The sequence below is a fragment of the Daphnia carinata genome, chromosome 10, assembly GCF_022539665.2.
Source record: "Daphnia carinata strain CSIRO-1 chromosome 10, CSIRO_AGI_Dcar_HiC_V3, whole genome shotgun sequence".
Classification (NCBI taxonomy): domain Eukaryota; kingdom Metazoa; phylum Arthropoda; class Branchiopoda; order Diplostraca; family Daphniidae; genus Daphnia; species Daphnia carinata.
In genome coordinates, this window is record NC_081340.1 from 5,957,560 (window position 1) to 5,985,442 (window position 27,883).

Genomic DNA, 27,883 nt, shown 5'->3' on the forward strand with positions numbered 1-27,883 from the left:
TAAATGAACGCACACGCACAGACGCGACGAGTTCTTCGGTAAAAAAAAACGTAAATTCTTTAACAGAGTTTCACTAGTAGATTATTTGGACTGCGACTGCACATGGTCGCAGCTGGGAACCGTGTGTTTGGAGGGCTACACACCATTGTACCAAGAGGGGAAAAAAGCTATTTTTCCGAGGCAATGAATAGAAGGAGCCCTGGTTTGGGGAGAGGCACATACCCTTCAGCTAGAAGAAGGACCTTTTCGGGTTCTCCTTTTTTTCGTTTTTCTCTCTCTCTTTCCCATCACCTCCTTCGAGCTGTATACACACAGTACCCTCAATAGGTTTCTATACGTTTCGAGTTACACAAAGTCTATGCGCATTCCTTCTGGCCCTAACTGCTGCTGTTGTTAGAATTCCAAACCGGCGTGAATTCAATTTGAAAAACGTCATGAATAAAGGGAAACAATTGGCGTTGAAAGGCCAACAGAAAAAAAGAAAAAAAAAAAAAGCGGTTAACCGGTCAATAACCGCACGACTGCAATCCCTCCAGTTTTTATTGAATGGGGGGAGGGGGGCCTCATTTCAGTTATTGCACAAAGAACAAGGGAAGAATCAAACCAGTCTAAACACAATCTTGTTTTGCAACAACCTTTTAATGAAACAAACCAAGGTCCCCATGTAAGCTACTGTTTGGTTATCAAGACATGTTTAATGAAGCCTAATAGAAATGCCTCACAAACTGACACATAATTCATGCATTATTTCAGGCACGATGAGTGCATGTCAACCTTGCCTAACTTTACTCTTTTTGCAACGAAAAAGAACTACCTTTATTAGGACCATACTGTCATTTGGATTTTCATTAAATGGTTTTCGATCAGTCTTCAGTCTAATTTTAAAGAAAGTACATCAATGGTCAATCAAAAAGGAAAACAAAAACTTGGAAATTGTTTCATGGAAAAACTTAAATAGTGGTAGCTCATTCTATTTTTAAAACAAAATACTAGGTATTGAGAGGGAGGATATGAAAATCTTCTGTTTCCTGCCTATTTTCTTACTAAGCGGGAAGCTGGAGTCATTGATGCGATACACAGTTTTTTTAAGGGACAGGGATGTGGGGAAGACTATTCTCCACCATTTTTTTTTTTCAAAAGGGAAAAAACCTTACCTTATAATTCCCGATTCCAACAAATGAACATTCTGCAACACGTTATCACCGACCAATCACACATGGCTTTTGTTCTTTATCTTGTGATGAATGGATTTTATCACAATGGAACAAGTGGACGAGTTAACAAGCAAAATTGCGCCACCAAACTACTGGGATGTTTGACACTAGTCAAACGCGTCCATTAGGCCGATGTTTCCATAGCAGCCGTGAGTGATACTCCACGAAAGGCCAGGCCGGTTTTCAGACGGATAGAGGTTTGCTCGCTAGAGGCGCCACATGAAAAATGCACGAAATTGAATAAACGCTGCTACACTACCACAATTGAACAGAAATTTAGTGATAAAATTTTAAAAAGTGTTTTTTTTTCTTTGAATCAAAAGATTTTTATACTCTCCAGTCTACAGGTTTTAATCAAAGAAACAACTAAAAGTATGCTTCTTAGCGCCATTACGTTACAGTGTTGATTTCTGCAACTTCAACATAACAAAAACTGAAGACGAGGTACATAGAAAAACAGAGAGGTGGCCGTGAACGCAAATACCAGTAAATACACGTGTTTCCCGCGTTCCAATTTTCAGTCTGTTGTTTCTTCAAGGGAGCAGTATAGTGAAATGAATACAGAAGATGCAGAGGATTCAGATTTGAACGACATTCATAAAATTGAAATCGCTCTTGCTGGCACGTCTAGCAGAGATAATGACTCTGAGTACTACGTTCGCTGTAAATATATTTTTACGTTTCCAACCAGCCCTTCATGAACGATATTTAAATTATTTACTTGCAGCCAAAGAATCTTGACAATTTTTAATGAATTTTTCAGGTGATAGTGGTGATGGCTATTCACCAAGTGAGGCAAGTAGTTATCAGCAACATTTGACTCCATCCCATCCTGACAACACATTCTCAATATTTGAAGAGCTGACGTCTGAGTGTGTGGAAGAAGACCGAATAGTAATATCTGAGTTGGAACCCAGTTATGAAAATGCACTGTGTCTCAACAGAGCCTATCAGTCAATGTTGTTTGAGCTTTCTCAGCAACTGGAAGTTTTACGGAATGTTAACGAGCACAAACAAAAAATCTTGCTTACTGAAATAGAGATCCTTAAAGCCAAATGTACAAAGAAACCAGGAAAGAAGACAAAGAAGAAAGCAATCACGTTTTCCTGTTTTGGAATGCCATACTTCAAAGATGAATCATATAATAGTCCTCCATTGAATTCAGATGCCAAGTTAGCCTGCAATCTGGGCTATAGAAACATTTCTTTGATACTGATGAATAAGCCTTGTAAGTAAAAACTTAAGAAGGTTCTTATTGGGAAAAGTGTTTAACTACGAATTTTATTTGGAGTTTCAAAGTTCGAAATTCGAAAGCTTCGCAAAGGATTAAAAGACCAAGCGATTGTATTGGAATCTACTCGTCTAGTCGGTATTAGAGACAAATTGCAAGAACAACTGCAACAATCTTCCGTTTCTGAAGAAGAAAAACCAGCTATTCAAAATCAAATCCAGCCTATTCAGCGTCAAATATATGAAGTCCGTTCTTTACCCGATGAAATACTTATGAATGTGTCCCCAGGATCATTCGACTGGATCAAAATATCTATTCAATCAGTACCTACTTTAGCCTTTCGGCACTGTTTCTTATTCTTTTACTATTTTTGTCATCATTTTCTTTCACCTTTTAACGTTGTCGTTGCGCTTCAGTTTTTTAGATCACGTACTCCAGATCAATTAAGGCTTCATTGGTGGCATTATCTTCGCCCTGGAGTCAATACTCGTGCCTGGACACATGAAGAAAACAGGATGCTGAAGGTAAGTTTTCCGCGGTATCGTTTACATGTTCACAAATAATTTTGAAAATGTTGTTTTCAGGAATTGATTAAGGACAAAGACAATGGAATAGATTGGAACGAAATAGCAAAGAATTTAAATAAGGGTCGGACACCGTTTGATTGCTTCCGGCACTATCAAGAAAAATTCAACCTTGAAATTAGAAGGTTTGGTTGGACAAACGAAGATAACGTCTTGCTGCTCAGTCTCATCGGCAGCTTCCATGCTGAAAACATGAGTGATATCTATTGGGAGGAAGTAAGGCGAAATTTTCCTGGGAAATCGAAAGCGCAGATTTACGCGTACGTTCAGTGTCTCATTCCAACACGACAAATCAACTACAGTTAAGTGATAATCATTAATTGGCCATTACTTACAGGCACTTCCGGTATCATCTCTACACGCTTGATCCCAGCCCGTTCGCTGCACATGAAGATATCGCTATTTTAGAAGGCATTAAAATGGGATATGGTTTCGCAGACATATCACTGGTCCTTGGGAGGCGAAGCATTGCTCAAATCCGCAATCGATACAAAATTATTCAAAAGAGAGGAACAGCATTGGAAAAGGATTGGACAGAGTAATGTTTTCAAATTTATCAACTGTTAATATTAGTATTATTCTATTACTCTTTTTTGTTTAGGAAAGAGAACAACATGCTTCTAGCCATGCCTGACGCCAGTAAGTTACGTGCTCATGTCATGCGAAGAGATTTTCCAGGTCGCACGTTTGCACAGCTTTTCAGTAGATATCATTATTTACGAATGAAGTCAACATCACCTAAGAAATACATTGAAGATCTTAAGGTACGTCATTGACATTTCTTTCAATTTCCAGAACACGTATAACGTATCTTTTTCTTTCTTAAGAATAAAAGAATGTACTCACAGAAAAGTTGGTTCCCAAAAGAAAACCGGAAGGTCGCTAGCAAGATTGTCAGCATGATGTCTTCCCACGGTTATAAGCACCACGTAGTTGGATCCATGTCGAAAACTCTCCCGATGTTGAAGAACAGTTTACTGAATTTCTCTAAAGAACGTAACTTGATTATAAGAGGTAAATTACTCCACCCCAATATTCGAGTTCGACATATCAGATGCAAACGATCAGTGCAGAAGAAAGAGAAAGAACTGAAAGCAATTCTGTGCCCACTGTTGCCTTCGAATGTAAAACGGCCAAGAAGTAAGCACATCTTTCTGTTCTTACTATGGGGAAAATAATAATCTTTTCCCTTTTTACAGAATTATGTTTTCCCGGCGATGGAAGAGAACTTGGTATCACTTTCACAAGTATATACCGTTTGTTGCAATGCAATTTCACGCGTGCACCTGAAATGGAGGAAATCACCGAAGAAAATTGCGAAGAATTCGGAGTAGTCTACGAGAATTGTTTGCCTTTCCAAGAACTTTTGAATTTAACCAAAAATCTCCCTGTATCTGAGCTTTCGGCTCGTACCCAACAGTTGCATTGGCTGCCTCCTTCACTGGGCACTTTGACTGGATATCGTGGACTCGAGCTCCATCGAGCTTACTTACATGCATGTGCGAGCGCTCCGTTTGTGACAGAAAGCAATACTGCGACGATTACAGAAATACCTGATGAACCGACTCCAGGGCCTAGTGGATACCAATCCGACGTGATGCCTCGAACGATGAATGGGGAAGAAAAAGCGATCGCATCTGGAGGCAACGTTCAACAAGGAAACAATCCCGTTTTGGAAGCACCGTTGACTTTGACCGAAAGGTCGGAAATAAAGCAGAGCTCTGGAAAAACTGCAAACTCAAGTGGAATAACTAATCGACTTGTACCTGAAAACGATGATCGAAATTCCGTTGGAGCATCTATTCAAGTTGAAAATGAGACGAGTTCGGAAATGGAAACGGATGACGAAGATGAAATGGAAGAAGATGAAATGGAAGAAGATGAGATAGAAGAAGAGGAGATGGAAGAAGAAACTCCAGAACCACCGGAAGTGCCTAATGATGTTTATTTTGGAGACCGAATCGCAGATAGTCTACTGCTCGCACGTTTGACGACACTCTTCTTCTGGTCTGGCATCATGGGCAGCATGTAGTAAGTTGATACGTGTACACTTTGTAGTTAAGTTTTGCTTTTGATTTTCCTCTTAACTTTACAGTGCGTCAGACGTGTCAAATCAAACTAAGGCACAAGAAACAACTACTAACGATCCGCCTCATACTGATTCGACAAAGGCTACTAAGACGAAGGGCGTTAAGAAAAAGATGAGGTGAGCAGACGCTTAAAATTTCTTCGAAACTCTGACCTTCAAAATTATTGATGTTATTTTTTAAATACTAGTAAACAAGAAATGAAGAGATTGAGAAACGAGAACATTCGCCGGATCGTTTTAAAACGTTACGGCAAATGTAAATCATTGGAAATGCCCGTTACTTCAACGGCTGGGAACGGAGAGAACTTAGGAGATGCAATACCGCCAACAAGCGCTGAGCCTACTGAAGTAGTAGATGTGGAGGACAACCCGCCGCCTGCGAAGAAATCGAGGAAAACACCGATACGAAGAGGACAAATAAATGTACCTAAAAGCGACCGCGTGACTCGTCATTCCAAGAAATTATGCCAAGATGTTGGCAATTGAATTTTTCATGTAAATCTATTTGCACCAAACTATTGCCTCTCTTTTCGTTGTATTTATGGTTTACAGTCTTCATGATACGGATCCAAATTTCTCAAGTCCCTCCATGTAGGTGGCAAAAGATTGTGTAAATGATGTCCACATTTTTTGCATGGGCTAGTAAACAGTGACTGATAGCTATTAAACCATGTCTGTAAAGTTAATAAGCGGCATAAATTGATTGTTCAACAATGTGAAAGCATTTTCAAGGAATAAATCCAGAATGCAGTAACAATATCGTAACTTACTAAAAATGATCTGATAGCTAGATCTGGATATGCTGGTGAATAGAAATGGAGCATGGCCGCATTGGCGTTTTCCGTAACCTTCTTGAACACTTTGTAACGGGATTCACCCCACATATCAATTTTTCCATCTTCAGTCATCAAGTCTTCCGTAGCGCCTTTTACGACGACCCACTCGACCATCAGTCTCTTAAGAACCACGATGCCTTTCATGATCTTGCCTAGGGTTATCTGCAACACTGTGCTTGATCCATAAGGTCGGAAAGTTTCAATCTTCATGTTATCACCCAAGGAACGGCAGAGAGAATTAATAACATTGTCAATTTGCCTAGAGATGAAAAACATTATTTTCCTGGTCCTATTCTAATATGAATCAAATCAACATACTGTGGAGGTACATTCTGGCTACTAGGTTGGATCCTCCTTCTCTTCGCAGGGATAAGTGTAGATCGTTTTAGTGAGTTTTGACTTAGAAGGGTTGTGGCATATCCAGAATATTCTGCCAGCTATTATCAATCATTAAAATTAAAGTAATTTGAAAAAAAGCTGGAACTGACACATTATCTGTCCATCTATATGAAGTAATGAGGGACTCATAGAGGTTGAGTGCATCTGGAGTACAATCTTGGTTAAGATATCCACTATTTCCTAGTTGAACTTGAACAGAATCAACGCCAGTTATCGCTTCCTCGAATTCTCTAAAAAAATAATGCAATGCAAATGTAAGTAATGTCAAACGAATTTTTGACAAAATATATGAGCCATATTTTACTTGACACCCGTCTGCACAGCGACCAACTGCTGTTGTAATTCTGCAACAAATTTTGACTCTTTGCTGTCCTGACCAGACTGAAGCCCGATACCTTCAGCAAGGCTGTGAAAGAGTGTGCCGACATTATTTCTCAGTGATCTAAGGGATTTCAAAGCAGCTGTAGCTTGGACAATATCCAGCTTGTTTGAATGATCAGCCATCTTTTGTTGTTGTTGAAATGCCTACTGTCAAAAAATCCAGTGTTGCCGATGCAAGAAAATATTCAGATCTACGCCTATTCCATAAAGAAGCACTCTTTCAATAATTTGAATGGAGATTGATTTTTCGGCCTCCTATTTCTGAATATATAAAATTTGATATGCAAATTAGATTACATATGTGTTACCTTTCTCCAAATGGATTTCGTTGCGTGTGGCCCACAAGCATGCGTAGCTATAAAAGAAAGAAAGGAAAAAAAAAATTAGATGAGAGAAAGAAGCAAGGAGACATTAAGATACACGTTTCTACTTGCCTCAGGAGATTGGAACAGAAGCAATTACAATGCGGGGAAATTTAGATGGCTCATCTACATTCCGGAGGTTCATCAGGCAACCCGCCTGGGTCGAAGTTTCGCGCCTCACAAATTTTCCGAGTCCATTACAATTAACACGCCCACCAGCAACCTTTTTTTTTATTCTTCATTCCTCCAATCACCACCTGCTCAATATTCTTTTCGATTTCATTTCTTTCTTTTTTTTTCCTTTGTGAACCTTTTTCCTTTGTTTCACATCCTAAAGATTTCTACAATTGAACGGAAAAAAAAGAAAAAGGAAAAAAAAAAAAGTTTTTTCAATTGTTACATTTTCTTTTCAAGTCCATATTTAAAAAAAAAAGGCTAAAGGGAATAACAAGAACAACATCAAGACACATCAATTCCAATGCAATGCACCTTCTCTCAGCTTAAAAAGGAAATTTAAAAAATGAAAATGAAAACAAAAGTCCGCCCAATGACAAACCAGAGTGGGGGGACAAGACAGCGCGCACCAAAAGGATTGTGCCTGGATTTTTAGCGCGATAACAAGAACAACCGCCATGGGATGATTATCGCTCCGCTGCGCAACACAAACAAGCGAAAGGGGAGGGGACAAAGTAAAATAAGAAACTCGATGATACCATATAAAACGCGCATGACATGTTTAACCATTTGTTACGTCGATTGTTGTTTGTGTATACGTCTAGTATAGCATCCTCCACATTTACACACAGACACACGCAAGCGGATAATATGCATCGGAATGGCGGCTGCCTTCGTGTGCGCACCCGCGTATCTGTGCGCGCCCCTTTCGTGATCGCCAATCCATTAACAGTGGACGTGCACAAGGGCGTTTTTCTTGTATCTCAGCTTCCACCACGCAACTTGATGGTGGCTCGCTATTACGTGTAGTCGATATGGGCAATGACGGGAGACTGTCGGGTGCTTCCGCCGGGGTGCCGTCAATCAAAATCAAATCGATCCGGATCGAATATCCTTGGCAGATCCCTAATAGGAGTTGAGGCGAGGATAAAAAATTTAAGAAGGGCGCTTTGCAAATTTCGTCGATAACCGGATCTGGGACACACGCACGCTCACGCGCAGTACAGAAACTTGACAACAGATAAACGAGTTAATGACCACCGGCCAAAGACGGTGAACGTAAGAGCAAAAAAAGGATACCCACGAGTTTGTGATTTCCTTTTCGTAAACGACCAGCTGAATAGTGTCTCATTTACATCTCTTCCTCCCTCGTCTTTTTTAACTCTGAGAGAGCGAGCCAAAAGAGCGAGGGAAGGGCAGACTAATCGATCAGCTGGAAACTCATCCACAAGAACCGACCGATGTAAATGGAGCGTGCGTTAGAGGTGGAAGCCGGTCCCGTGTGGCAAGAATGGACCCCCAAAAGAATGAAGGAAAACGGAAGAATGTTCCATGGAATGAAAGAATATCGATACAAATACAAAAGTCAGAGAAAATGGGAGGGGCGGAATAAAACCGAACAAAAAAAAAAAAAAAGCTAAGCGCAAAAAAGGAAATAAGAAGAGGCGGAACAAACTGATGAAACAAGACATGCAAGTAGGGACTGTGACTTGGCAAGTCCCACTGCCAGTTGAAGAGGACCACTTGAGCTGTATACATCGACCGTCGATCGAATCAAAACACACAGTCCAGCAGTTCACAAACACACCATCAAGTGTGGATGACGTGTGTCACACGAACCAACTTCGATTTACTGCTTTCTTTTGAGTGTGTCTTTCATGTCAAGCAAATTTACACGCGACATGGCGTCTCCGTGATTTGTCAAAGAGAACATTTTTCTTGTTGCTCTCCAAAAAGGCAAGGTAATAAAACATATCCAGGGCGGAGTTGTTTCTCCCGGCTTCGTGTCGTTGCTAATAAATAGCGCCATTGGAATTTATGGTTCAAGTTAGTCGTGTGTCCCCCCCCCCCCCCCCACCATAGTTGTGTACCTGGCTCGTGATCAGTTTTTTTCTTTTGGCTAACTACCTCAATACTAAACTGCGCCTTAGTTTTTTTTCCCCAATCTTTTTGGGTACGTGACACAACAGTTAAAAAAGAAGAAAAGAAAAAATCTCGGAATTCAGTCCTGCAGACTGTGCGTGTGCCATCCAGTTTTCTTCTTTTTTTTTTGTCTCCTTGAATATCTGTTCCTTTTTATAACTTTTTGGGAAAAAAAAAGCTAACAGAAGGAAAAAAGAAAAGACGAAGGGGAAAAAGAAAACACATCTGAACGGGGTTATCTTAACCAGTCATCGAGTCAAGGTGAATGAGTAGTAGACGAAGCAGCACCAACAGAAGAAAACGAGATCCGAACCGAAGACAACCAGAGAAGAAGAAATAAATCTGTGTATACGTTCCTTCTTGTCTTCTTCTTCTTTTCGTCTTCTTTTGCCTCCTCCTCCTACTCCTCCTCTAGCAGCAACCCACCCCTCTATCACCCACCCACCTTTTTTTTTCTTCTTCATCTATTCTCCCTCCTCCCTCTTTGCTCTGCCTGTTTTGTTGGCCACTACTACCCACCACCACTACCACCACTTGGAGCAACAGCACACTTGATCGTTCTGTCAGTGTCTCCGCAGGCTCCAGACCGGCGACACAGGTCCCCGTCGCGCCCAACTCCTAAAGCGGCCACACGAAAACATCAGTATACAACAACATACAACACACACGCCGAGGACCCGCTATTAGATTTTAACCCTCTCTTTTCATCAACACATTTTTTTTTGTTTTGGTAAGGGGAATCTTCCGGCTAATTGACTTTGAAATAACAGACGTGTGTGTCATCCTCCTGCACTGATTTTTGTTTCGCGGTTAGAGTGTGCAATCAACAAGAAAGTGTTTCATAATCGTGTGTGTGTGATTTTTTTCCTCATTCGGAGAGAAACGGAACTTGGTTAAAAATAAGAAAAAAAAATTGCGGAAACGACAAAATGTTGATCCGGAATTTGTGGTGTTTGCTGTTGACCTTCTGCTGGACGTGGAACGTTGTATCATCACACCTTCCACTAGTGCCAAAGGTAAGAGTACATCATTATCCACTTAACCATTTCACACCTACCCGTGCCAACTCTACTGACTTCGCTATCTCATTTAGCTTCATTCCCTTCCATTTTTTAATCCTCGGCTCATTACCCCCAGACATTCTTAAGTCATTAATCCCGAATTTTTGAAACACCCCTCCAATCCTGTTAACTGCAAACTATTCGCCAAACAAGCACGGGGTTTTTAGCTTATCAATGTTTTCTAGTTTAAACCCGGAGAATTCTTCGCTTGTTAGTAGGTGTGAAAATGCGCTTGTTTAAAAACATTTTTTTTGTGTTTCATTTCGTTATTTTCTTTTCTGATCGGGGCAAACGTCTGAGAGGGGAGGGATCAAGGGCATTGATTGTTTGAGAGCGCTCTGGGTTATAGCGTCGTGTTGCAGGTGTTGCATCTGGCATAAATCCTCTCTTTTAAAAAGCAAGAAACCAAAAGCGGTCTTCTTCTTTCTGTGGGATGTATAACAATTGCCACCTGAAGATTGAGGAAGAGGGGGAGCGGAATATAGATGCACATATAAAAGAAGGTCGATCCCAAACGATCGTCTCCGGAGAGAGTGGGGCTCCCTGCCGTCTCAACAACCCAAAAAAAAAAGGAATTTTCTTGTCTTTTATTCTTTTTTCTTTTTATGACTAAGGGTCAAAAGGTCACTTAGTTCTCTGTGTAGCAAACCGATGGACACCACCTTAAAAAAAAAAACCGACCAAATGCGTCGTTGAGAGACTTTCTGGTGTGTCTTTTAACACAAAAGAATTCAAAGGGATTTTCTCGCTTTTTGGATGAAGGAAAAAAAATTCAAAAAAAAAAAAAAAAAAAGGGGGCCCGACGCCATGCTGTCTGCCGCAGTCAAGTCGTTCCCCTTCTCCGCGACCACTTTTTTTTTCCCTGTTGTGTACTATAATATTCCGGTTGATTTTTTTTTGTGTGTTCTCTCAACTGCTCCGCCTCGTCCTCCTTATAGCCCCCTTATACCATTATAAATACGGCGGCTTGCTGTTGGCCCTATCGGTCGCTCCCCTTTTATCTCGCTCCTTGTGGTGGTGTGAAATGGTTATTATTACTGCCTGTGCCTATCGACTTCAGATATCTTCACACTTTTTTTTTTTTTTTATCATGGGATCCTCTTTTTTAGATTGACACCATTTCTTTCTTTGGCGTTATAGTTTCCGAATAAGAATGTTTAAAAATATCTTACCTTGTGGCTATTAATGATTCTCGAAGACGCAATGCGTTCTGGAAGGGACACATTCCGTCATGATTTTCCCTTTCTGGAGGGGGGCAGATTCCGGATGTGAAAAAAAAACGTGACGCGAATGGACAAGTTTCGTCTCGTCTAGATATGCATCTTTTTGTTTCTTGTTGGACCTAGAGTCAAAGAAAGAACAAAGCAAAAATGTTTCATCGCCGCCCAACAATAGATACGATTAGAATTAAACTCAATTTTTCTTTTTACGTTGGTGATTTTGGGAGTTCGCGCTCGGATGCAGCTCGGGGACGCTTCCTTGTTCTCTTCCGCCGCAGCTAAGGGAAAACCTCCACAGGGGGGATGCAGTTTTGGGATTCTTAATAGACAATCTAATAGCGAAGGTCACCACTAGTTGTTATTTCCTCTTATAGATGAACAGAACACGAAAATTCCAATCTCACCCCCCTGTAATAACAAAAGAAGCGAATCATTGTAATAGTATAAATTAAATGTGACAACTTACTGTCGTTTGTACAGCCAACACCCCCTCACAAAAAAGGAAACTTTTGTCCCTTTTTCCCCCTCTCAAAATAAAATTCTGAACTATTTCCCTCTTTTTTTTGTTGTTGTTTCCTCCATTCCCGCAACAGGTCCGAAGAAAGATAGAAACAATCTTCATCTAGTCTTTTCTATTCTTCTTCTTCTTATCTTCTTTTCGGACTGAATGCCATTTCATAGAGTGACATTCTTGACCTCTCCTTTTTTTCTATAGTCCCATCTTCTTTATGAGTGGGCCGCCCTTTATTCCATCTTCTTTTCTTTTTTTTTTTTCAGAGAAACAAAATAAAAATAATTCACTTCATACGTACGTGTGTGTGTGTAGTAGTAGATGTTGCCGGTGCGGTGCCGGGTGCCTTGTGTGAGAAGAAGAAAAAGTTTTTTTTTTCTTCCCTCTTCTTGGGGAGGAGGGGAACCCAGGTGTTCTTCCTTCGGTGTTTTTCAGCTCCTATTCAACCTGCCGGACGGTCATCCTCCTGGATGGGGAAACGCAGCTAAACAGGACGAAACAAAAAAGAAAAATGTATAAAAAAAAAGAATAGGGGGTTAGAAAATACAAAACAAGAGGGAATTTTTCCCTCCCCGGCCTCTTTCGGAATGAAATATATCTAGAATGGCACTTGTGGGCAAGTTTCCGTATACACCGAACACAGAATTGTCCACCTGCGCTCATTTTCTTTTCTACCTACCCCCTCGTGCTGCTATATGGCCGCTCACGTTTTTATCAACTCGAGAGATTATACACACACATTTTTCTTCTTCTTGACTTGAAAGGTGACTTGGCTTCCTTTTCTTCTTTTCGAGGGCTATTATGCCGTCCGCTTTTCCCCACTAGTCATGTCAAAATCATTCCACCACCAACACAAACTGTGTCCCTTTTTTTTTCCTTCGAAATTTTAAACACACATTCAACGAGGCACAAGCAAATAGTTTGAAGAAGTGCTCAAATAGAAAATGTGTTGGTTCTTCACACGACGGCGAGACATTTCCGGTAAAATGAAACTGAAATAAATAGATCCGTCTGCGATTGCATAAAGCAGGAGTTTAGAATGAAATCAAAAGTTAGAAAAAGTTGAAATTCAATCGGTTCTCCGAATCCCTAATTTTGCCAAACAAAAGCACGAAAGTAATTTAAGAGGCGATATCGGAAATCGTAATGTGATGAAATGGGCGTCTAGATAGGGACGTCTATTTTGGCAAAGAGAGAAAAAAAAAAGCGCATTTCTAAATGAGTTCTCAATTTTCTACTTTCTAGCCACCATCCGTGGTGTCGGCCGAATGCCAGACGCTGACGCAACAATGCGGAGAAGAGCTGGGTCTCTTCAGCTCCGGTAGCAACCAGAGCGCTGGACGGTCGCCATCGACCACAACTACTACGACCACGACGACAACATCACCATCGGTGCTGGAACCGGTTTGCGGCTCCGACGGACGGACCTATAGCTCCCGATGCGAGTTGCAGCGTGCCAGGTGCGAAGGCCATCCAGTCCGCGTCCAATATCGTGGATCTTGTCACGGTAAATTTGATTCCCATCACCAAGCGTCTCGTGTACCAACAACAACATATCCATCTTGGCATCTCTTTTCTCTTTTGGGGTTGTTTTTATTTTAGTTTAATTTTTGTATGTTTCTCTTTATCAGGAGACGAGAAACGTTGTTGGTCAGAGCGACGCTTGGCTCAGAGAACAGCCCGGCAATTGAACGAAACTCACCAAGCAGGAACCGGTGCTAGCGGACTGGGAAAAAAGGCGGCGCCTACTGGCGAGACGTTCATTCCCGAATGCAACGAGGACGGGCGGTACGCAGAAATCCAGGTAAGCCAAGCCTGAAATTAAATTAAAAGAAAGAAAAGAAAAAAAAAATGAAAGCTCAGTGAATAAATTGGAAATTTTTTGTCAATTCTAGTGCCATCAAGCGACGGGATACTGTTGGTGCGTCACGCCCGACGGTAAACCCATTCCCGGTTCTTCAATCCGACACAACAAGCCCAACTGCAAACGTCAAAGTAAGTCCCCCTTTCCCTCTGGAAATCAAAGAATAAAATGCAACACAAAGGACGAATCGATAACCCCATTTTTACATCGATTTTATAGGCAAATCGAGCCCCAGTCGTCGGTCACCACAAGGCAAGAAACCCCGGAAAGGTAAAATACAAAAAAAAAAAAGAGCACAAAAAGGATCAGTGCATGAATTTTTTTCTCTTTCTCCTCTAACGTATGTGTAGGTTGCACACCTGGCGATAAAGCGGCTTTCAATGGTCATCTGATTCGACTTTTTACGACTGAATTTAACCGCTTGCCCACCACTCCAATCCCAAGTAAGTCAGGTTAAAAGAGCACAGTTCAATGGGTAGTGTTGTCTACAAGGCGTTTCCAACTTTAGCGATTGCAAATGAAACTCATTTCGACTGTTTTATAGGTACGACAGCGCAAGTGGATGGCGTGACCGAAACGGCTGAACGTCGGGTGATGGAGTGGAAGTTTGCCCAGCTGGACAAAAACGGCGATGGACAGCTAATCCGCCGTGAATTTAGAGTTTTGCGACGACTCGTCCGAAAAGTCGTCCGACCAAAACGATGCGCCAAAAACTTTCCCCGACTCTGCGACACGGATCAGGACCGTAAGATTTCGCGATCAGAGTGGTCTGTCTGCCTCGGCATCGGCATCAATAGTAAGTAGTTCATAAAACATTCTGTTGAATGAATGCGATTTTCTCGCGACCAACAATCTAAATGAGCAGGTTGTTACAAACCGCCTGGGGTCATTTCAGATTACAGGTTACACATGTAATGTATATAATGTTCAGCCCTCTTAAAACCATTGTAGAAACTGGTTTCTAGTTTTGGGATGGGTCCTGCTACTACATATGTCAAGATGAACAGTTGCACATTGTGGACTTTCTTTCAGAGTAATAGGTGATCCATCACCAATGTAATTGCCAATTCACAAAAATCTTGTTTTCCCATTCTACTGAGACTTCTGAGTTGTGGGCCTAGTTGAATGACCTGTTACCAAGTTGCAAACAGCTCTTTCGTCATGAATGACTTGAAGAGACAGATAATGAACTGGATAGGGCAACTGTGTTTGGTCGAACAAAAATAGGGGGTCCACAACTTGAAATCAAAGCCTAACATCTATTGTCACAGACCCAGACCCATGAAAGATATGAAGGTCAAATGATTACTAGATTGTGTGTGTGTTGTGTAGCGACGAAGACTTGCCCGTTGATAATGTGTAGTCTCCTTCCGTTTGTTCCTGTTCCTCAACTCAGGGGACAGCGGTGAGGATTCGGCGGCCATGGATTCCAGACTGTCCATCCGACCAGGTAGAGTTTTGTCAGATCCAGTTGCAAGAACCCATTCTTTCCTCTCCCCATCTTGCTTCTATATGGGCTTGTGTTTCACTTTACCGATTTCCCCACCTGGCAAATAGAATAATCCATCTTGGACCTTATGACGGCAACTGATTGATGAAGTTCAGTCCAGTTCCAGGTCGTGTCAGTTTTCGTCTGCTTTGGGCTAACGTGCATCCATATTTCTGCATTGTTGCGGGGGTAGCTTTGGGCTATTGAAAAATACCTCCTGTATTTTGAACAGGCACCAAATTCTTTAACGTCCATGTTGTTTTCGCTTTTCGAGTTACAATGCTTTAGCCTGCATAATTAACAGGTTTTCTTTCTGTTGAACTATTCAGATATTGACAGTTTACTGTGGACCAAGGCCAGTAGCATTTCCCTTCAGGAAGCCTCGTCTGTCGAAGAAAATGAACCTGTTGAAGGTATGTTAAAACATCAATCTCAATACCAATTGGGCAGCTTTCGTCATCTCGTCTATTTTCTTTATCTCAAAATGAAGCAAACGACTGTTATTCTGATCGAGAAGCCGCCCAAGAGGAGGTTGACCATGGCGCCAAAGGAATGTACGTTCCGGAATGCACGCCTGATAACAAATACCAGCGAGTCCAGTGTCACAAAACGACCGGTATGTAGTTTTTTCTCTTTAAATTTCAACAGTGGCACATGCCTGATCATGTCTGATCATGCCTACGTCTTCGAACACATACCTTCATTGTTACCTTTGTACTTTTCGTCCTTGGTCGCGTATTATTTCTAGGCTATTGTTGGTGTGCCAATGACGAAACGGGCAAACCCATTCATGGAACATCAGTGCATAACAGCAAACCAACTAACTGCGACAATCTACCTGCCCACGTGTTGAATCGGCCCACTCCTCCTCCACCACCGAAAGAAAACCTCAAACCTGTTTACCGTCCGCTAACAGCAGAGGAAGGTAAGCGAAGTTATCAACGTAACCATGCGCCATCTCGTGACGACTAATTAAACTATTTTCTGTAGCTTGTACGGGAAAAAGGAAATCACGCTTGCAGTCCGACATGGTGGAATTTTTCAAGGAAAACCTAGCTGCCTTCCTTGTAAATAAAACTGCTAATAATCCCAACAGGTATGCAATACAATTACCTGTTAATGAAAATTTTATTCTTTTTTTAAGCGAAAAAATTCTTTGTATTTTACCTGCATATTTTGTTTCCCTAGTATTGCTGGTCCAGACTATAATTTGCCACCGCGGGAAAGAGTTGCCAAATGGCAGCTCCAACAGTTGGATGCTAATAAAAATAATGTTATCGACAGACAAGAAACGCGTGAATTGCGTCTGCTTTTCAAACGCAGCCAAAAACTGAGACGGTGCAGTAAGAAATTACCTGCTTTTTGCGACATGAATGCTGATAAAAGAATTACAACTGACGAATGGCTCCAATGTCTCGGGGTTGTTAAAGGTACGTAAATCAATACCTTTGCTATTGATCGAGGCACAAACCTAAAGGATCCAATTTTCTTATTTAGCTGAAGTAAGCAATATCGCTTCTCCAATCATTCCGGCTGGCGGATCTTCGAGCGGCAAACGGAGGGGACCAAATCCTTTGAGCACTTACCTCAAGGACCGATGATGGTCGCGATTTTTACTATTTTCCCGAAATGAGAAAAAGTTTTCAAGCCATTGAAAAAAGATGAATTTAGCATTATACGAGATAGAAATGAAGCAGTTCCTGAAAGATTACGAATAACTAAGAGAATAAGAGATTACGAGCGCTGCAATTGGATTATTTCGTAAATAATCGACAATTTACTATGTAACAATACGACGAGCTAATATCTTTTCCCTCCCAAATGACATTTTTTTCTTTTCACGGCAATTTTTTGTTTTCCAGTTACGAGTGATGAGCTGTGTACATATGTGATGATGATTTTCCTCTGGCTTTTGTATAAATAGTTAAATGAGTGTTCACACAACCAAACATTCATTTGTCTCTTTTGTGTATTTATATTTATATCCCAGAAGGAAAAAAAATGCGAAAAGTATTCTGGACAACAAATGTCTGCATATTGTTGCACTTTGCATTTTCTTTAAGGTATCAAATTGCATAACTTGCTACCAGGAACAAAAAAATTCATGCGCTCCTGGACAAACACGAATTTTAATGTTTTTTGACGTATCAAAAAACTTGAAATGATTCATTTGGAATGGTTTGGTGGTTGATTAGTAAAAGTCAATTCCCGGAAGACCAAAGGCTAGATAAATAAAGAAGTGCTCGTTCGATCAAAGACAGCAAAGTGAAACCTTGATGAGCGAAATAGAAGAGGAAAGAAAAATGGAAGTAGGGTTAGTGAATGTTACCATAGAGTAAATTCAAAAGACAAAGTCAGGATGGGTATAGGTATAGACGGATAAGTTTGCTACAACTCACTATTATTGGCCTTTAGATCTTCCCCGAATTGTCAGATATTAACTTGGAGGTACTCGACGACAAACACACGAAGAATCTTGTTAAGATCATCGATAGTGTTATAGTCGAGAGCTGATTTGTTATCGCCATTCGTGTGCCAAACATCTGGGAATGGAGTTGTAATCAAATGTAAGATAGGAACGTTTCTTTGCATGAAGGGTATGTGGTCGTCTTCTATCCCACCAGGCGCGAAATCACTTAAGAAAATTTGATTCCTTGTTGTCAACAGATTCGCATTTCTCAATCGCTTTTCAATATTCGCCGCATGTTTGAACCAACGATCGCCAGACGAAATATAACTGTAAAAATTTGGGTTGCGAGCTCCAAGTAAATCCAGTAGCACCATCAAATCCTATTGCGAGCAAAGTGCAAAAATCTCAGTCACGTGTACGTCAATGTAATATAAGTTATTCCCATACCATCCTGTGAAGTTCATTCGTTCCATCTCGGTTATCCTGTGGGTAGGATGTAGCCTCCCATTTTTGGGCAAGATTACGCGCACCGTAGATCGAATCCTAAGCTTGTCTTACATTATAAAAGCATTCGAAAATAGGTTTAGGAAAAATAAACATACCCTGGAATTCCAGTTTTTGAAAGCCTCTTCACCATCGAAAAATATGAACTGCAAAGTAACTGCCTTGCCCTGGTAAACATGTAATTGGAACATTAAATCTTTATTTTTTCACCTACTACTGTGATTTTTTCTAATTCCATTTACATTTTGCTTTTGTTGATCCAATTTTGGAGCTAAGTCTTTTGCCAAGGTAATCATCATAGCACATGGTGCAGCTGAATCAGTAGCACCAATGAAATTTCCATCCCTAGTGTATTTGGAATCATAGTGGCAGGCAAGGACTAGACGTCTTTGAGCATTAGGATCCAATGTTGCTATAATATTTTCAAATGTTTTCTTTCCATGGGGACGTGGTGTGTCGGCAGTAAATTTATCTGTCACAACATCCCAGCCTAGAGACTGCATTTCACCCATAATGTACTGCCTGACTCTGGTATGGCTGGGAGTACCGACAACACGTGGAACTAATATTGGGTCTATTGTCACATCAAACCTTTGCATATCTGATAATCCACTAATGTACTTAAGCTGCTCCAAATTTAAGACATTAGCTTGATGGCTTGACTGAAACGTAAACAAAAAAAGTTAGCACAAAGGTTTCCTTCCCATCGTTGTGGACACTAGTACCTTGGCCTGAAACCATGCCTGAGCTTGACTCTGACTTAACAAACTCAAAATAAAAAAGATCCCTTTTATAGAGATCATTTTAGTGTTACCTGCATAGAAAAGAGAAATTTTAAATAATGTTATAGGTTCAATTTAAAAAATGTGAATGGTTAATGTTATCGTTAACTCAGACAGACCTCTAGATAACCACATTATTTCCCACATTAATGAAAGGCAGATAACTGCTACAACACTTAAATCAACATAAGAACAATACAAGACGTAACACACGCCATCAATAAACTAGGCGACACTGTCAAACATCAAGGAATCATCACGGTCCCTTGATCATTCAAGAACTTTTCGATCACGTGACTAGTGACGTCATGGGGCTTTTCATTTGGAGTGGAAACATAACCCTTAACCGCCGTAACATTGTTATGTATGGCCTTGCTTTCTGAAGGAGATACATTATTTACAAACAAATTTCTCGAGAAGACAATACAAAGCAAAGACCTTAACATTTAATTCAAGGTTTTGGTGTCAGCCACAGAGTGACAGGTACTAATTCCTTGATGTATAGAAACTTCCTATATACGGCAAAAGTTTAGCTTACCAAAGAAAAGAAATAGGACAACGTGGCGTCCGTGAACGAAGGCAAACAAGTAACAACTAACGCAGTTGGCCAATCTGCTCTCCTTTTTTAACCCGGACAAGATATTAAATAAAAACCTTTTTTTTTTCTTTCAAACGGATATGATGTTGTTGCACCTGTTTGCCTCTCATTGGAGCTACCCTGGAGTCCTGGACCCTTTTTATACTATATGACCAGCTTATTGAGGTTAGGTTTTTGACGCGAATGACGTACTTTGCTTATGCCAGTCTGTTATTGGTTTTTCCTTTTAAAGAATCGAAGTATTTGATTTTACCATGGCAACCATCCATGTTCAATTTATCGGGTTACCACGCTGACCAACATCTTGACGACAACCTGCTCTTAAGCGCCAATAACCATAAATTTTACCAAAGCAAGGCTTATGTCTTTAATCAAATAAGCAGTGACGTTTTCGTAGAACCTGCAAGCAACTCAGACATAAAAATGTAAAACAACCGTAAATTGCTGTAAGCATTAAAAACTTTCTTTTAAAACGCATGCGCCATTTTATTCCTCTGTTATTTCTATATTCCTTACTAATACCTTATTTTATTACAATCCGTTTTACGGTTCTTTTTTGCAGCTATCGCCATCTGCCCGTCAAATTCGAATTAAATCTCTAAATACAATTTTACATATTCTAAGCAATGTAAATCTATAATTTTTTTAATTAATAACCTTATTTGATTAAAATATAACTATACAATAATTATTTTGTCATATTCTGCTTAATTAACTTAATCATTATTACTTTTAACTATTAACTTTCCATTTTGTACTGCAGCAAACATAATGAATGTAATTCTAATAACAACTAGAATGATTGCTTGTTTTAGGTATAAATAATATGTTTGAGTAATATAAATTCGTTATTGTTCGTGCGGTGTGAAAATAATACACAATAAAAACTTTATATTACTCAAACATATTATGTATATCTAAAACAAGCAATTATTGCTATTATTATCATTGCTGCAAAATGCAGTTCGAAATGAAAAGTTAACAGTTAATAGTAATAACAATTAAGTTAAGCAAGTATAATAATAAAATAAAAATAAAATAAAAATAAAATAAAAATAAAATAAATAAAAGTTAAGCAAGTAACAAAATAATTACTGTATAGTTATATGTTAATCAAGTAAAGTTATTAATTTAAAAAATTATATATTTACATGGCTAGAATATGTAAGATTGTATTTAGAGGCTTAATTCGAATTTGACCGCTAGATGGCCATAGTTGTAAAAAAGAAATAAAAGAGCGAAATTTTTTTTTTTTTTGGGTGAAACCAGAGTCGTAGAAACCTGGTTCCTCCTCGCTGTATGGGAAATGCTACAAGGGCTTGCTGGGACTCGTGGTTGAAATTTCAGCGATTTTGTGGGCGGAGCTACCCTTTGTAAAGAGCCATCTGTTGAGTAGATTTAGAGATATCCTGATATCCTGAAGGGAGATAGATGAGGAAGCGACATTTTATAACAGCAGAACGGTCCAGTGGATAGCACTCCTGATTGCAACGCGGGAGACCCGAATTCGAATACAGTAGTAGTCTTTCTTTTTTCCTCTTTCGTAACGTAAGTTGGCTACGCGCGGCGCTCGGTTCCATTTTCTCTGTTTTTTCCACTCATTTCAATTCTTTATTAATTACCAGACAATGAAATTGGAGCACTGTTTGGGATATTAGGCCTGTCTGGCAATTTAGTTTTTGGAGCAGGAGGTATTGCGCGCTGACAGGCCGTTTTTATAATACGCCATGCTTGAAAGACACGCTTGACTTGGCCATCCGACTATTCCAAGTACAAACCGCTGGAGGGGTGTTCCACAGCTGCTGATTCCTTTTCAACTTCCCCTCGTTTTTGCGCGTCTGCTATGATTGGCTGTCGAAATTTTTACAGAAATTATCTCATTGGTTGTTTTCATGTAGTACTCCATAAAAGTCGCTAGGGGCGCCTTTTAGAGGACAGAATTTCAACCACGAGTCCCAGCAAGCCCTTGTAGCATTTGCCATAGAGCGTGGAGGAACCAGGTTTCTATGACTCTGGTGAAACCCCCAAAAAATCACACTTTTTTCTTTTTTTCCGACACGTAGCCATCTAACGCTCAGACTCGTTATTACTGGCATGTAGGCAATTTCAGTCCATTGGATGCAGCCATTCCACTTCTAGGGATATTACCCTATTTAGGGGGATTTAAGGAAAATTTTTGGAATCTAGGGAGCAGTTTTGGAAATCGAGGGTTTCCGGGAACTTCAAAAGTAAAATGTTCCTCAATAAGAGCCACCAAGCAGACAATGGTGAACGGTACGCTTTTCAGAAAGTAACACTGACTAGGATACACCACGAACTCCATTTGATCCTCCAAACGTCTGTGCCAAACATATCGCACGCCGAATTTTTTAAGACTCAAGTCTCCGACTGAATTTCTGACAAGCACTTGACCCAATTGCAAAAGCTGGGGAGAGTTCCTTGAATATATACGTAGGAATTACGAATCTATTTTGTTCAACCATGAGGAACAATTTGTTGTTGAGACATGATGAACCCGAGGCCTCTCACACAAGTTTGTTATCTAGGTGAGCAACACACTGTTCATTGGGAAACGCTGTGGTTCTCTTGAGGCTTTATAACGTTGAAAGTTCGATGACAATTTTTTTTGGAAAAAACCATATCTTTATTGCTTAACTAAACAAATATGATGGGGCAATCCGATGGTTTTATTTCCATAGCCAATTTAAATTTTTCTGGTAACGTGTTTGGCTTTGACGGGCACTGGTTAATTGCTTTAAAAATGTGTTCGATTTAATACTGTTCTAAAATAAATAAAATGTGTTATTTTATTTTTTTTATTTACAATGGTGTCTATAAGAACCGAACACGGACAGTCGACGTATGATCTCAGTGCTATACCACAGCGCCCTACCACAGCGCGACACCACTATTAGTCACATATTATATAGTTCCGGTATTAGAACGAAGGTCGATGAAAAATAAATTTGTTTGAGATGTGCGGTCCTGGCACAGTGGTTACCACCTTCGCTTCGCATTCTGAAGGCCCCGGGTTCAAGTCCCGACACCGCCAATTTCCCCCCCTCCCTTTCCCTCCAAATCTTCATTCAAGATACGCAAGATTCATCGTATTACATATTACGCAAGATTCTACAACAGATCAAGACGCAAGATTCTACGCCTTCAAGAAAGAAAAAAAGAAGAGAGAAAACAAGAAGAAAGAAAAAAAAATGAGAGAAAAAAGAAGAGCCATGCCTACTATAAAGGGGCTAAATGGTACACCAAAAAAAAGCCTTGCCAGGCTAAAAATGGCAAAAAAAGCCTTGCCAGGCTAAAAATCGATCTGTAGTACTGTTCACTACCTTGAAGATCGAACTACAAGCTGAAAGGTAGAGAAGAGGTGATCGTTGAACGTAGGCTGTTCGTTAGCCTCCCCACGGCCTGAAAGACGGCTCGTGGATGCAGGCAGCTTATCATCGGGATACGTGAACCAATTCGCTACCCGTAAGCTTTTGTTGTTCCTTTTTGTATCTAGTGAGTGAGTGGTGGTTTTTGGTGGTTTGTTTTGTAAGTAGAGAATGTAATGTAATATTATTTATTGGAACAAGCTATATATAAGCTGGAGACCCGAGTTCGAATCTAGCCTCAGTCATTTCTTTTTTCCCTTTCCTACCGTAAGCTGGCCACGCGCGGCGCTACGTTCCACTTTCCACTGTTTTTCCACGCATTTCAATTCTGCATTCGTTACCAAACAGTGGTTTGGGGCGCCCCTCTGGCAATGCAGTTTTAGGCGCTGGAGGTATTGCGCGCTGACAGGCCGTTATTATAGTAGGCCATGTGAGTATGCCATGTAGGGCTCGGCCCCGCGACGATCGGGCACGATTTTGGCCGACCCGCGCGGTTTTTTTTTTTTTAAAGGACAAACCGGTGCGGTTCGGTTTGCCAATTTTTCCAAACCGATTGAACAGCGGTTTGACACGAAATTTGTATCCCTTTACGGTTTTGCAGGGTTTGCACTATGAATTTCCAGTTTGCATAGGACAATACATCAGTAACAGAGTTTGCCGCTAGATGGCGAATTCGAAAAGATCGAACCAATTTTCGATCGCGATACTTACAAGTCTGATCGGAAATTTTATTTCAAACAAGTTTCAGACCGCCATTACGTTCATAACAATTAGTGATAATTACTTGATTTGTAATTTTAGCAAAATTTCAAAAAAAAATTTTTAATAGCGGTTCAAACCGGTTTGGCCCAGTTGCAAACCGAAAACCGAACCGCAGTCAAAAATGGCTAAACCGAACCGACGGTTTGACGATTTTTAAATGAAAAACCGCGGTTTGCCCCGATCAACGACGATCGGGGCTGAGCCCTAATGCCATGAAAGTAACAGGGATTTTTCTGGGGATTTTATTTTTTTTAAATAGGGATTTATGTCCCCAGTCTGGCAACGTTCTAGGGATACCACTTTGCGGAAAGTGGAAACACTGATTGGATGCCATTCTCAGTTAGTTGAGTAGCGTGGATGCAGAATAACGTGTGGCTTGTGAAAAATATGTTAAAATGGATAAGATAATAAAAGATAAGGATGGTAAGTACAAAGATTATTAAATTAGTTTTCAATTATTAATTATTGTTTTTTAGCTCTAATTATGAACCTGCAGGCTCAATTATTGTTCGTAATCAGTTCATGCAGCGATGGAACTGAACAATTGTGGGACCGTATTTGGGCCAAAAATGGATGTGGTACGGAAACCCAGAAATGGCACGAGTTCAACCTAAAACATGGATTAGGTACTTCCCGGTTCTTTGTCTATCGAAAAATTATTTTTAATGCTATTATTTTGCATTCACAGAATTTTAGTGGGGGGATCAAGTCAAGTCTGGAAGTGTTACAGATGGAAGAGTCAGCCTATAGTTAGAAAAACACTGAGAGTGCATTACCGTTAAGGTGTGAGGTAAAGTAATAGAGTAATGCAAATTGTCTAATGAGAAGTACCATCTTGTGTTAATGAATCCGGTACAACAGCAATCCTTTATAGTTCTGTCACAGCTAGAAGCCTCAAATAATTCTGCTTCTCTGGCTAAACAACTTGTCCTTTACGTTCACAGTGTTGGTGAAACTGGGTACTTAAATGGCCCTAAAGATGTTTTAATTTTGCTGCCGTTGCAGAGATGAACATCATACATGGATTCTTTAGGTATGAAAGGAATTTTCTTCAAATAATTTGGAATTTACGACGAAGAATTTCTCTTCCTTTTTGCCAACCAGGTGTAATCTACAAAAAACAATTTTATCCAATAGGAAAGGATTTTCATGTACTGGGAACACAACTATCAACAATGCAACATTCTACGGGTGCTAGTTTATCATTCAAGAGCCTTATACAATGATGTTAATCTGCAATTTGTATGTCCTTTCCCAAGCTTCCACCAGAAGTTGAATCTTTGAGTCATGTAAGTTACGTGAGCAACAATTGATATGCTTAATGGTGTTGTTTTTCTTTTCTCAATATAGGTTAATAGTAACATTGGATCTGAAAACATTCTTGGTTGGGGCAAGACAATGAATAAATTGTATTGATTGGATGGATGACATGACATTTCTATACTTAATTCGGATTCCCCAGACGGTATTTGATATTAAAAAAATTGAAGTGCATATCTGGGCTCTCTTCTTTTCTGTAGCCCCGTTTCCCCTTGACTCATAATAAGCCCGTAGGGGGTCATGCCCCTACTGCACGGTATATATAAAAACAACATATACCGAAGTTTGGAGGGCTCTGGCCGGAAAGGGGACGTGGGGTCCGCATGGTTCGATGAAGTGTTCATGGAGAGCTGTGTGGCTACCCACAAATCCGAATTAAAGGTTAATCGCTCCTGTAAAAATGTTCCATTTCTTCGGCTCTTCTTCCGGCTTCTCTTAGCCAATCACCGGGTAATCTCCCCGGTGGGTCAACCAATGCAGCGTCTCCCCCTGCCTTGATTGGCGGCAACTTTTGAAAGGGTTGTTTTGGCTTTCGAATGTTGCAAAAGTGAAAACGAAAATTGAAAAAGTTAAATTTTTTCAATTTTTTTTTTCAATGTTGGCAAAATTTTAGATTTCGCTTTAAATACATGGTTTCGATGCAGAATTGAACAAGCATCACGAATATGAGAGTTGTTTTTCGTGGGACTCATAGTTTTTGAATAAAACGTAAAAAACGGTAAAGGTTGGGTTAAAAAATAAGCCAGAGCTTATTGTCGGGCTTAAAAATTTTTCCTATTAAAAAACAATAGCATTAAATTTCATTCGCATAATAATTAAGTTAAATAAGAGAATATAAAAAATAATTACTGTATAGTTATATGTTAATCAAATAAAGTTATTAATTAAAAAAATTATATAGTTACATGGCTAGAATATGTAAAGTTGTATTTAGAAAATTAAATAGGAATCTGGCCGCTAGATGGCCATAGCTGTAAAAAGAAAAAAAGGCTGAAATTTTTTTTTTTTGGGTAAAAATTACATAAAAAAAAGAAAAAAAATGGCGGAAAAAAAATAAAAAATCGCACTTTTTTCTTTTTTTCCGACACGTAGCCATCTACCGCTCAGACTCATTATTACTGGCGTAGGCAATTTCAGTCCATTGGATGCCATTCGCAGTTAGTTCAGTAGCGTGGATGGAGAATAACGCGTGGCTGGAGGAACAATTGAAAAATGGATAAGATAATACAACAAAAGGATGGTAAGTATAAACATTATTATATTTGTTTTGAATTATTAATTATTTTTTATTAGGTCAAATTATGGACCTGCAGGCTCAATTATTGCAACAGCACAAAATATTAGATAACAGCAAAGCTAAGGATGGTAAGGCCTAATACATAATGATTCTATTTATTTGCTTTTATTCATTTGTGTTTTGTAGCTCAAAGTTTGAGTCTACAAGCTCAGCTAGGGGAAAAGAACAAATTGGAACGGAACAGTTTCCAAACAGGGAAGGAGGTTTTTCCAAACTCAAACCTAACTGAACATGAGGATGAATTGGCATTAGGCGAACACATTCAGGTACATAAACTTTTCAAATAAGAATTCAAAATAAGTATAGAATTATAACAAACAATTATTTATTGTTTAGATATTCAGTCTACCACCTGACAGTGTGTTAAATTTAAATTCTTTTAGTGCTGCACAAAAAGAATCGTTAGTAATAAGCCCATGCAGTGAAGGAAGTGAACAATTGTGGGACCGTATTTGGGCCGAAAATGGGTGTGGTACGGAAACCAATATATGGCACAAGTTCAACATGAAACATGGATTAGGTACATTTCGGTTTTATGTCTATTGAAAAAGTATTTTTAATGCTATTATTTTGCATTCACAGAATTTAATGGGTGATCAAATCAAGTCTGGAAGTGTTACAGGATGGAAGAGTCAGCCTACAGAGGAAAAAACACTGAGAGTGCATTACCATTAAGGTATGAGGTAAAGAAATAGAGTATGCACATTGTCTAATGAGAAGTACCATCTTGTGTTAATAAATCCAGTACAACAGCAATCCTTTATAGTTCTGTCACAGCTAGAAACCTCAAATAATTCTGCTTCTCTGTCTAAAGAACAACTTGTCCTTTGCGTTCAGAGTGTTGGGGAAACTGGGTACTTAAATGGCCCTAAAGATGTTATAATTTTGCTGCCATTGCAGAGATGAACATCATACATGGACTCTTTAGGTATGAAAGGATTTTTCTTCAAATAATTTGGAATTTATGACGAAGAATTTCTCCTCCTTTTTGCCAACCAGGTCTAATCTACCAAAAAAAATTTTATCCAATAGGAAAGGATTTTCATGTACTGGGAACACAACTATCAACAATGCAACATTGTACAGGTGCTAGTTTATCATTCAAGAGCCTTATACAATGATGTTAATCTGCAATTTGTATGTCCTTCCCCCAGCTTCCACCAGAAGTTGAATCTATGAGTCATGTAAGTTACATGATCAACAGTTGATATGTTTAACGGTGTTGTTTTTCTTTTCTCAATATAGGTTAATAGTAACATTGGATCTGAAAAAATTCTTGGTTGGGGCAAGACACTGAATAAATTGTATTGATTGGATGGATGACGTGACATTTCTATACTTAATTCGGATTCCCCAGACGGTATTTGATATTTAAAAAATTGAAGTGCATATCTGGGCTCCCTTCTTTTCTGAAGCCCCGTTTCCCCTTGACTCGTAATAAGCCCGTAGGGGTCATGCCCCTACTGTACGGTATATATAAAAACAA

At 39.8% G+C, this 27,883-nt stretch overlaps 5 protein-coding genes and 2 long non-coding RNA genes across 11 annotated transcripts; 4 read left to right on the top strand and 3 right to left on the bottom strand.

Moving 5' to 3' along the window:
• Positions 1-1,705: 1,705 nt before the first annotated feature.
• LOC130701208 (uncharacterized) lies at positions 1,706-5,604 on the top strand. Its single transcript, XM_057523165.2, has 11 exons — positions 1,706-1,877; positions 1,978-2,442; positions 2,506-2,768; positions 2,862-2,969; positions 3,030-3,289; positions 3,367-3,567; positions 3,631-3,793; positions 3,857-4,169; positions 4,229-5,060; positions 5,125-5,235; positions 5,307-5,604. Exons 1-11 carry the CDS (start codon positions 1,769-1,771, stop codon positions 5,602-5,604), a joined length of 3,123 nt encoding a protein of 1,040 aa, XP_057379148.1. The 5' UTR covers positions 1,706-1,768.
• A 36-nt stretch (positions 5,605-5,640) lies between these two features.
• Positions 5,641-6,906, bottom strand: LOC130701225 (mediator of RNA polymerase II transcription subunit 27-like). The gene is made up of 5 exons (XM_057523188.2): positions 6,658-6,906; positions 6,445-6,583; positions 6,273-6,391; positions 5,889-6,213; positions 5,641-5,792 (listed from the first exon to the last, which is right to left on the bottom strand). Exons 1-5 carry the CDS (start codon positions 6,855-6,857, stop codon positions 5,658-5,660), a joined length of 918 nt encoding a protein of 305 aa, XP_057379171.1. The 5' UTR covers positions 6,858-6,906; the 3' UTR covers positions 5,641-5,657.
• Positions 6,907-9,659: 2,753 nt separating this feature from the next.
• Positions 9,660-17,289, top strand: LOC130701216 (SPARC-related modular calcium-binding protein 2-like). 3 transcript variants are annotated; one of them, XM_057523175.2, is made up of 14 exons: positions 9,660-10,209; positions 13,231-13,492; positions 13,617-13,789; positions 13,881-13,980; positions 14,069-14,119; positions 14,200-14,292; positions 14,394-14,645; positions 15,213-15,299; positions 15,668-15,751; positions 15,829-15,954; positions 16,087-16,263; positions 16,329-16,434; positions 16,527-16,768; positions 16,836-17,289. In XM_057523175.2, the coding sequence occupies exons 1-14, from the start codon at positions 10,123-10,125 to the stop codon at positions 16,937-16,939; spliced, it is 1,944 nt and encodes a 647-aa protein (XP_057379158.1). In that variant the 5' UTR covers positions 9,660-10,122; the 3' UTR covers positions 16,940-17,289. The 3 variants fall into 3 exon arrangements, with proteins under 3 accessions (XP_057379158.1, XP_057379159.1, XP_057379160.1); XM_057523176.2 differs by having other exon boundaries at positions 9,661-10,209; positions 15,246-15,299; XM_057523177.2 differs by lacking the exon at positions 15,213-15,299 and having other exon boundaries at positions 9,661-10,209.
• Positions 12,297-15,299, bottom strand: LOC130701235 (uncharacterized). The gene is made up of 3 exons (XR_009003986.2): positions 15,159-15,299; positions 13,688-13,800; positions 12,297-12,469 (listed from the first exon to the last, which is right to left on the bottom strand). It is a non-coding gene; the product is annotated as an uncharacterized LOC130701235 (long non-coding RNA).
• On the bottom strand, positions 17,290-19,693 carry LOC130701224 (glutaminyl-peptide cyclotransferase-like). Of its 3 annotated transcripts, XM_057523185.2 has the most exons (7): positions 19,154-19,312; positions 18,978-19,066; positions 18,495-18,914; positions 18,351-18,419; positions 18,196-18,291; positions 17,738-18,128; positions 17,290-17,610 (listed from the first exon to the last, which is right to left on the bottom strand). In XM_057523185.2, the coding sequence occupies exons 1-6, from the start codon at positions 19,179-19,181 to the stop codon at positions 17,769-17,771; spliced, it is 1,062 nt and encodes a 353-aa protein (XP_057379168.1). In that variant the 5' UTR covers positions 19,182-19,312; the 3' UTR covers positions 17,290-17,610; positions 17,738-17,768. The 3 variants fall into 3 exon arrangements, with proteins under 3 accessions (XP_057379168.1, XP_057379169.1, XP_057379167.1); XM_057523186.2 differs by lacking the exon at positions 19,154-19,312 and adding an exon at positions 19,573-19,693 and having other exon boundaries at positions 17,290-18,128; XM_057523184.2 differs by having other exon boundaries at positions 17,290-18,128; positions 19,154-19,311.
• Positions 19,694-24,114: 4,421 nt separating this feature from the next.
• On the top strand, positions 24,115-24,797 carry LOC130701239 (uncharacterized). The gene is made up of 3 exons (XR_009003990.2): positions 24,115-24,203; positions 24,257-24,406; positions 24,469-24,797. It is a non-coding gene; the product is annotated as an uncharacterized LOC130701239 (long non-coding RNA).
• Positions 24,798-26,272: 1,475 nt separating this feature from the next.
• Positions 26,273-27,823, top strand: LOC130701228 (uncharacterized). The gene is made up of 7 exons (XM_059497240.1): positions 26,273-26,340; positions 26,394-26,465; positions 26,524-26,663; positions 26,734-26,917; positions 26,980-27,325; positions 27,397-27,483; positions 27,552-27,823. The coding sequence occupies exons 1-5, from the start codon at positions 26,313-26,315 to the stop codon at positions 26,991-26,993; spliced, it is 438 nt and encodes a 145-aa protein (XP_059353223.1). The 5' UTR covers positions 26,273-26,312; the 3' UTR covers positions 26,994-27,325; positions 27,397-27,483; positions 27,552-27,823.
• The last annotated feature ends 60 nt before the right edge of the window (positions 27,824-27,883 follow it).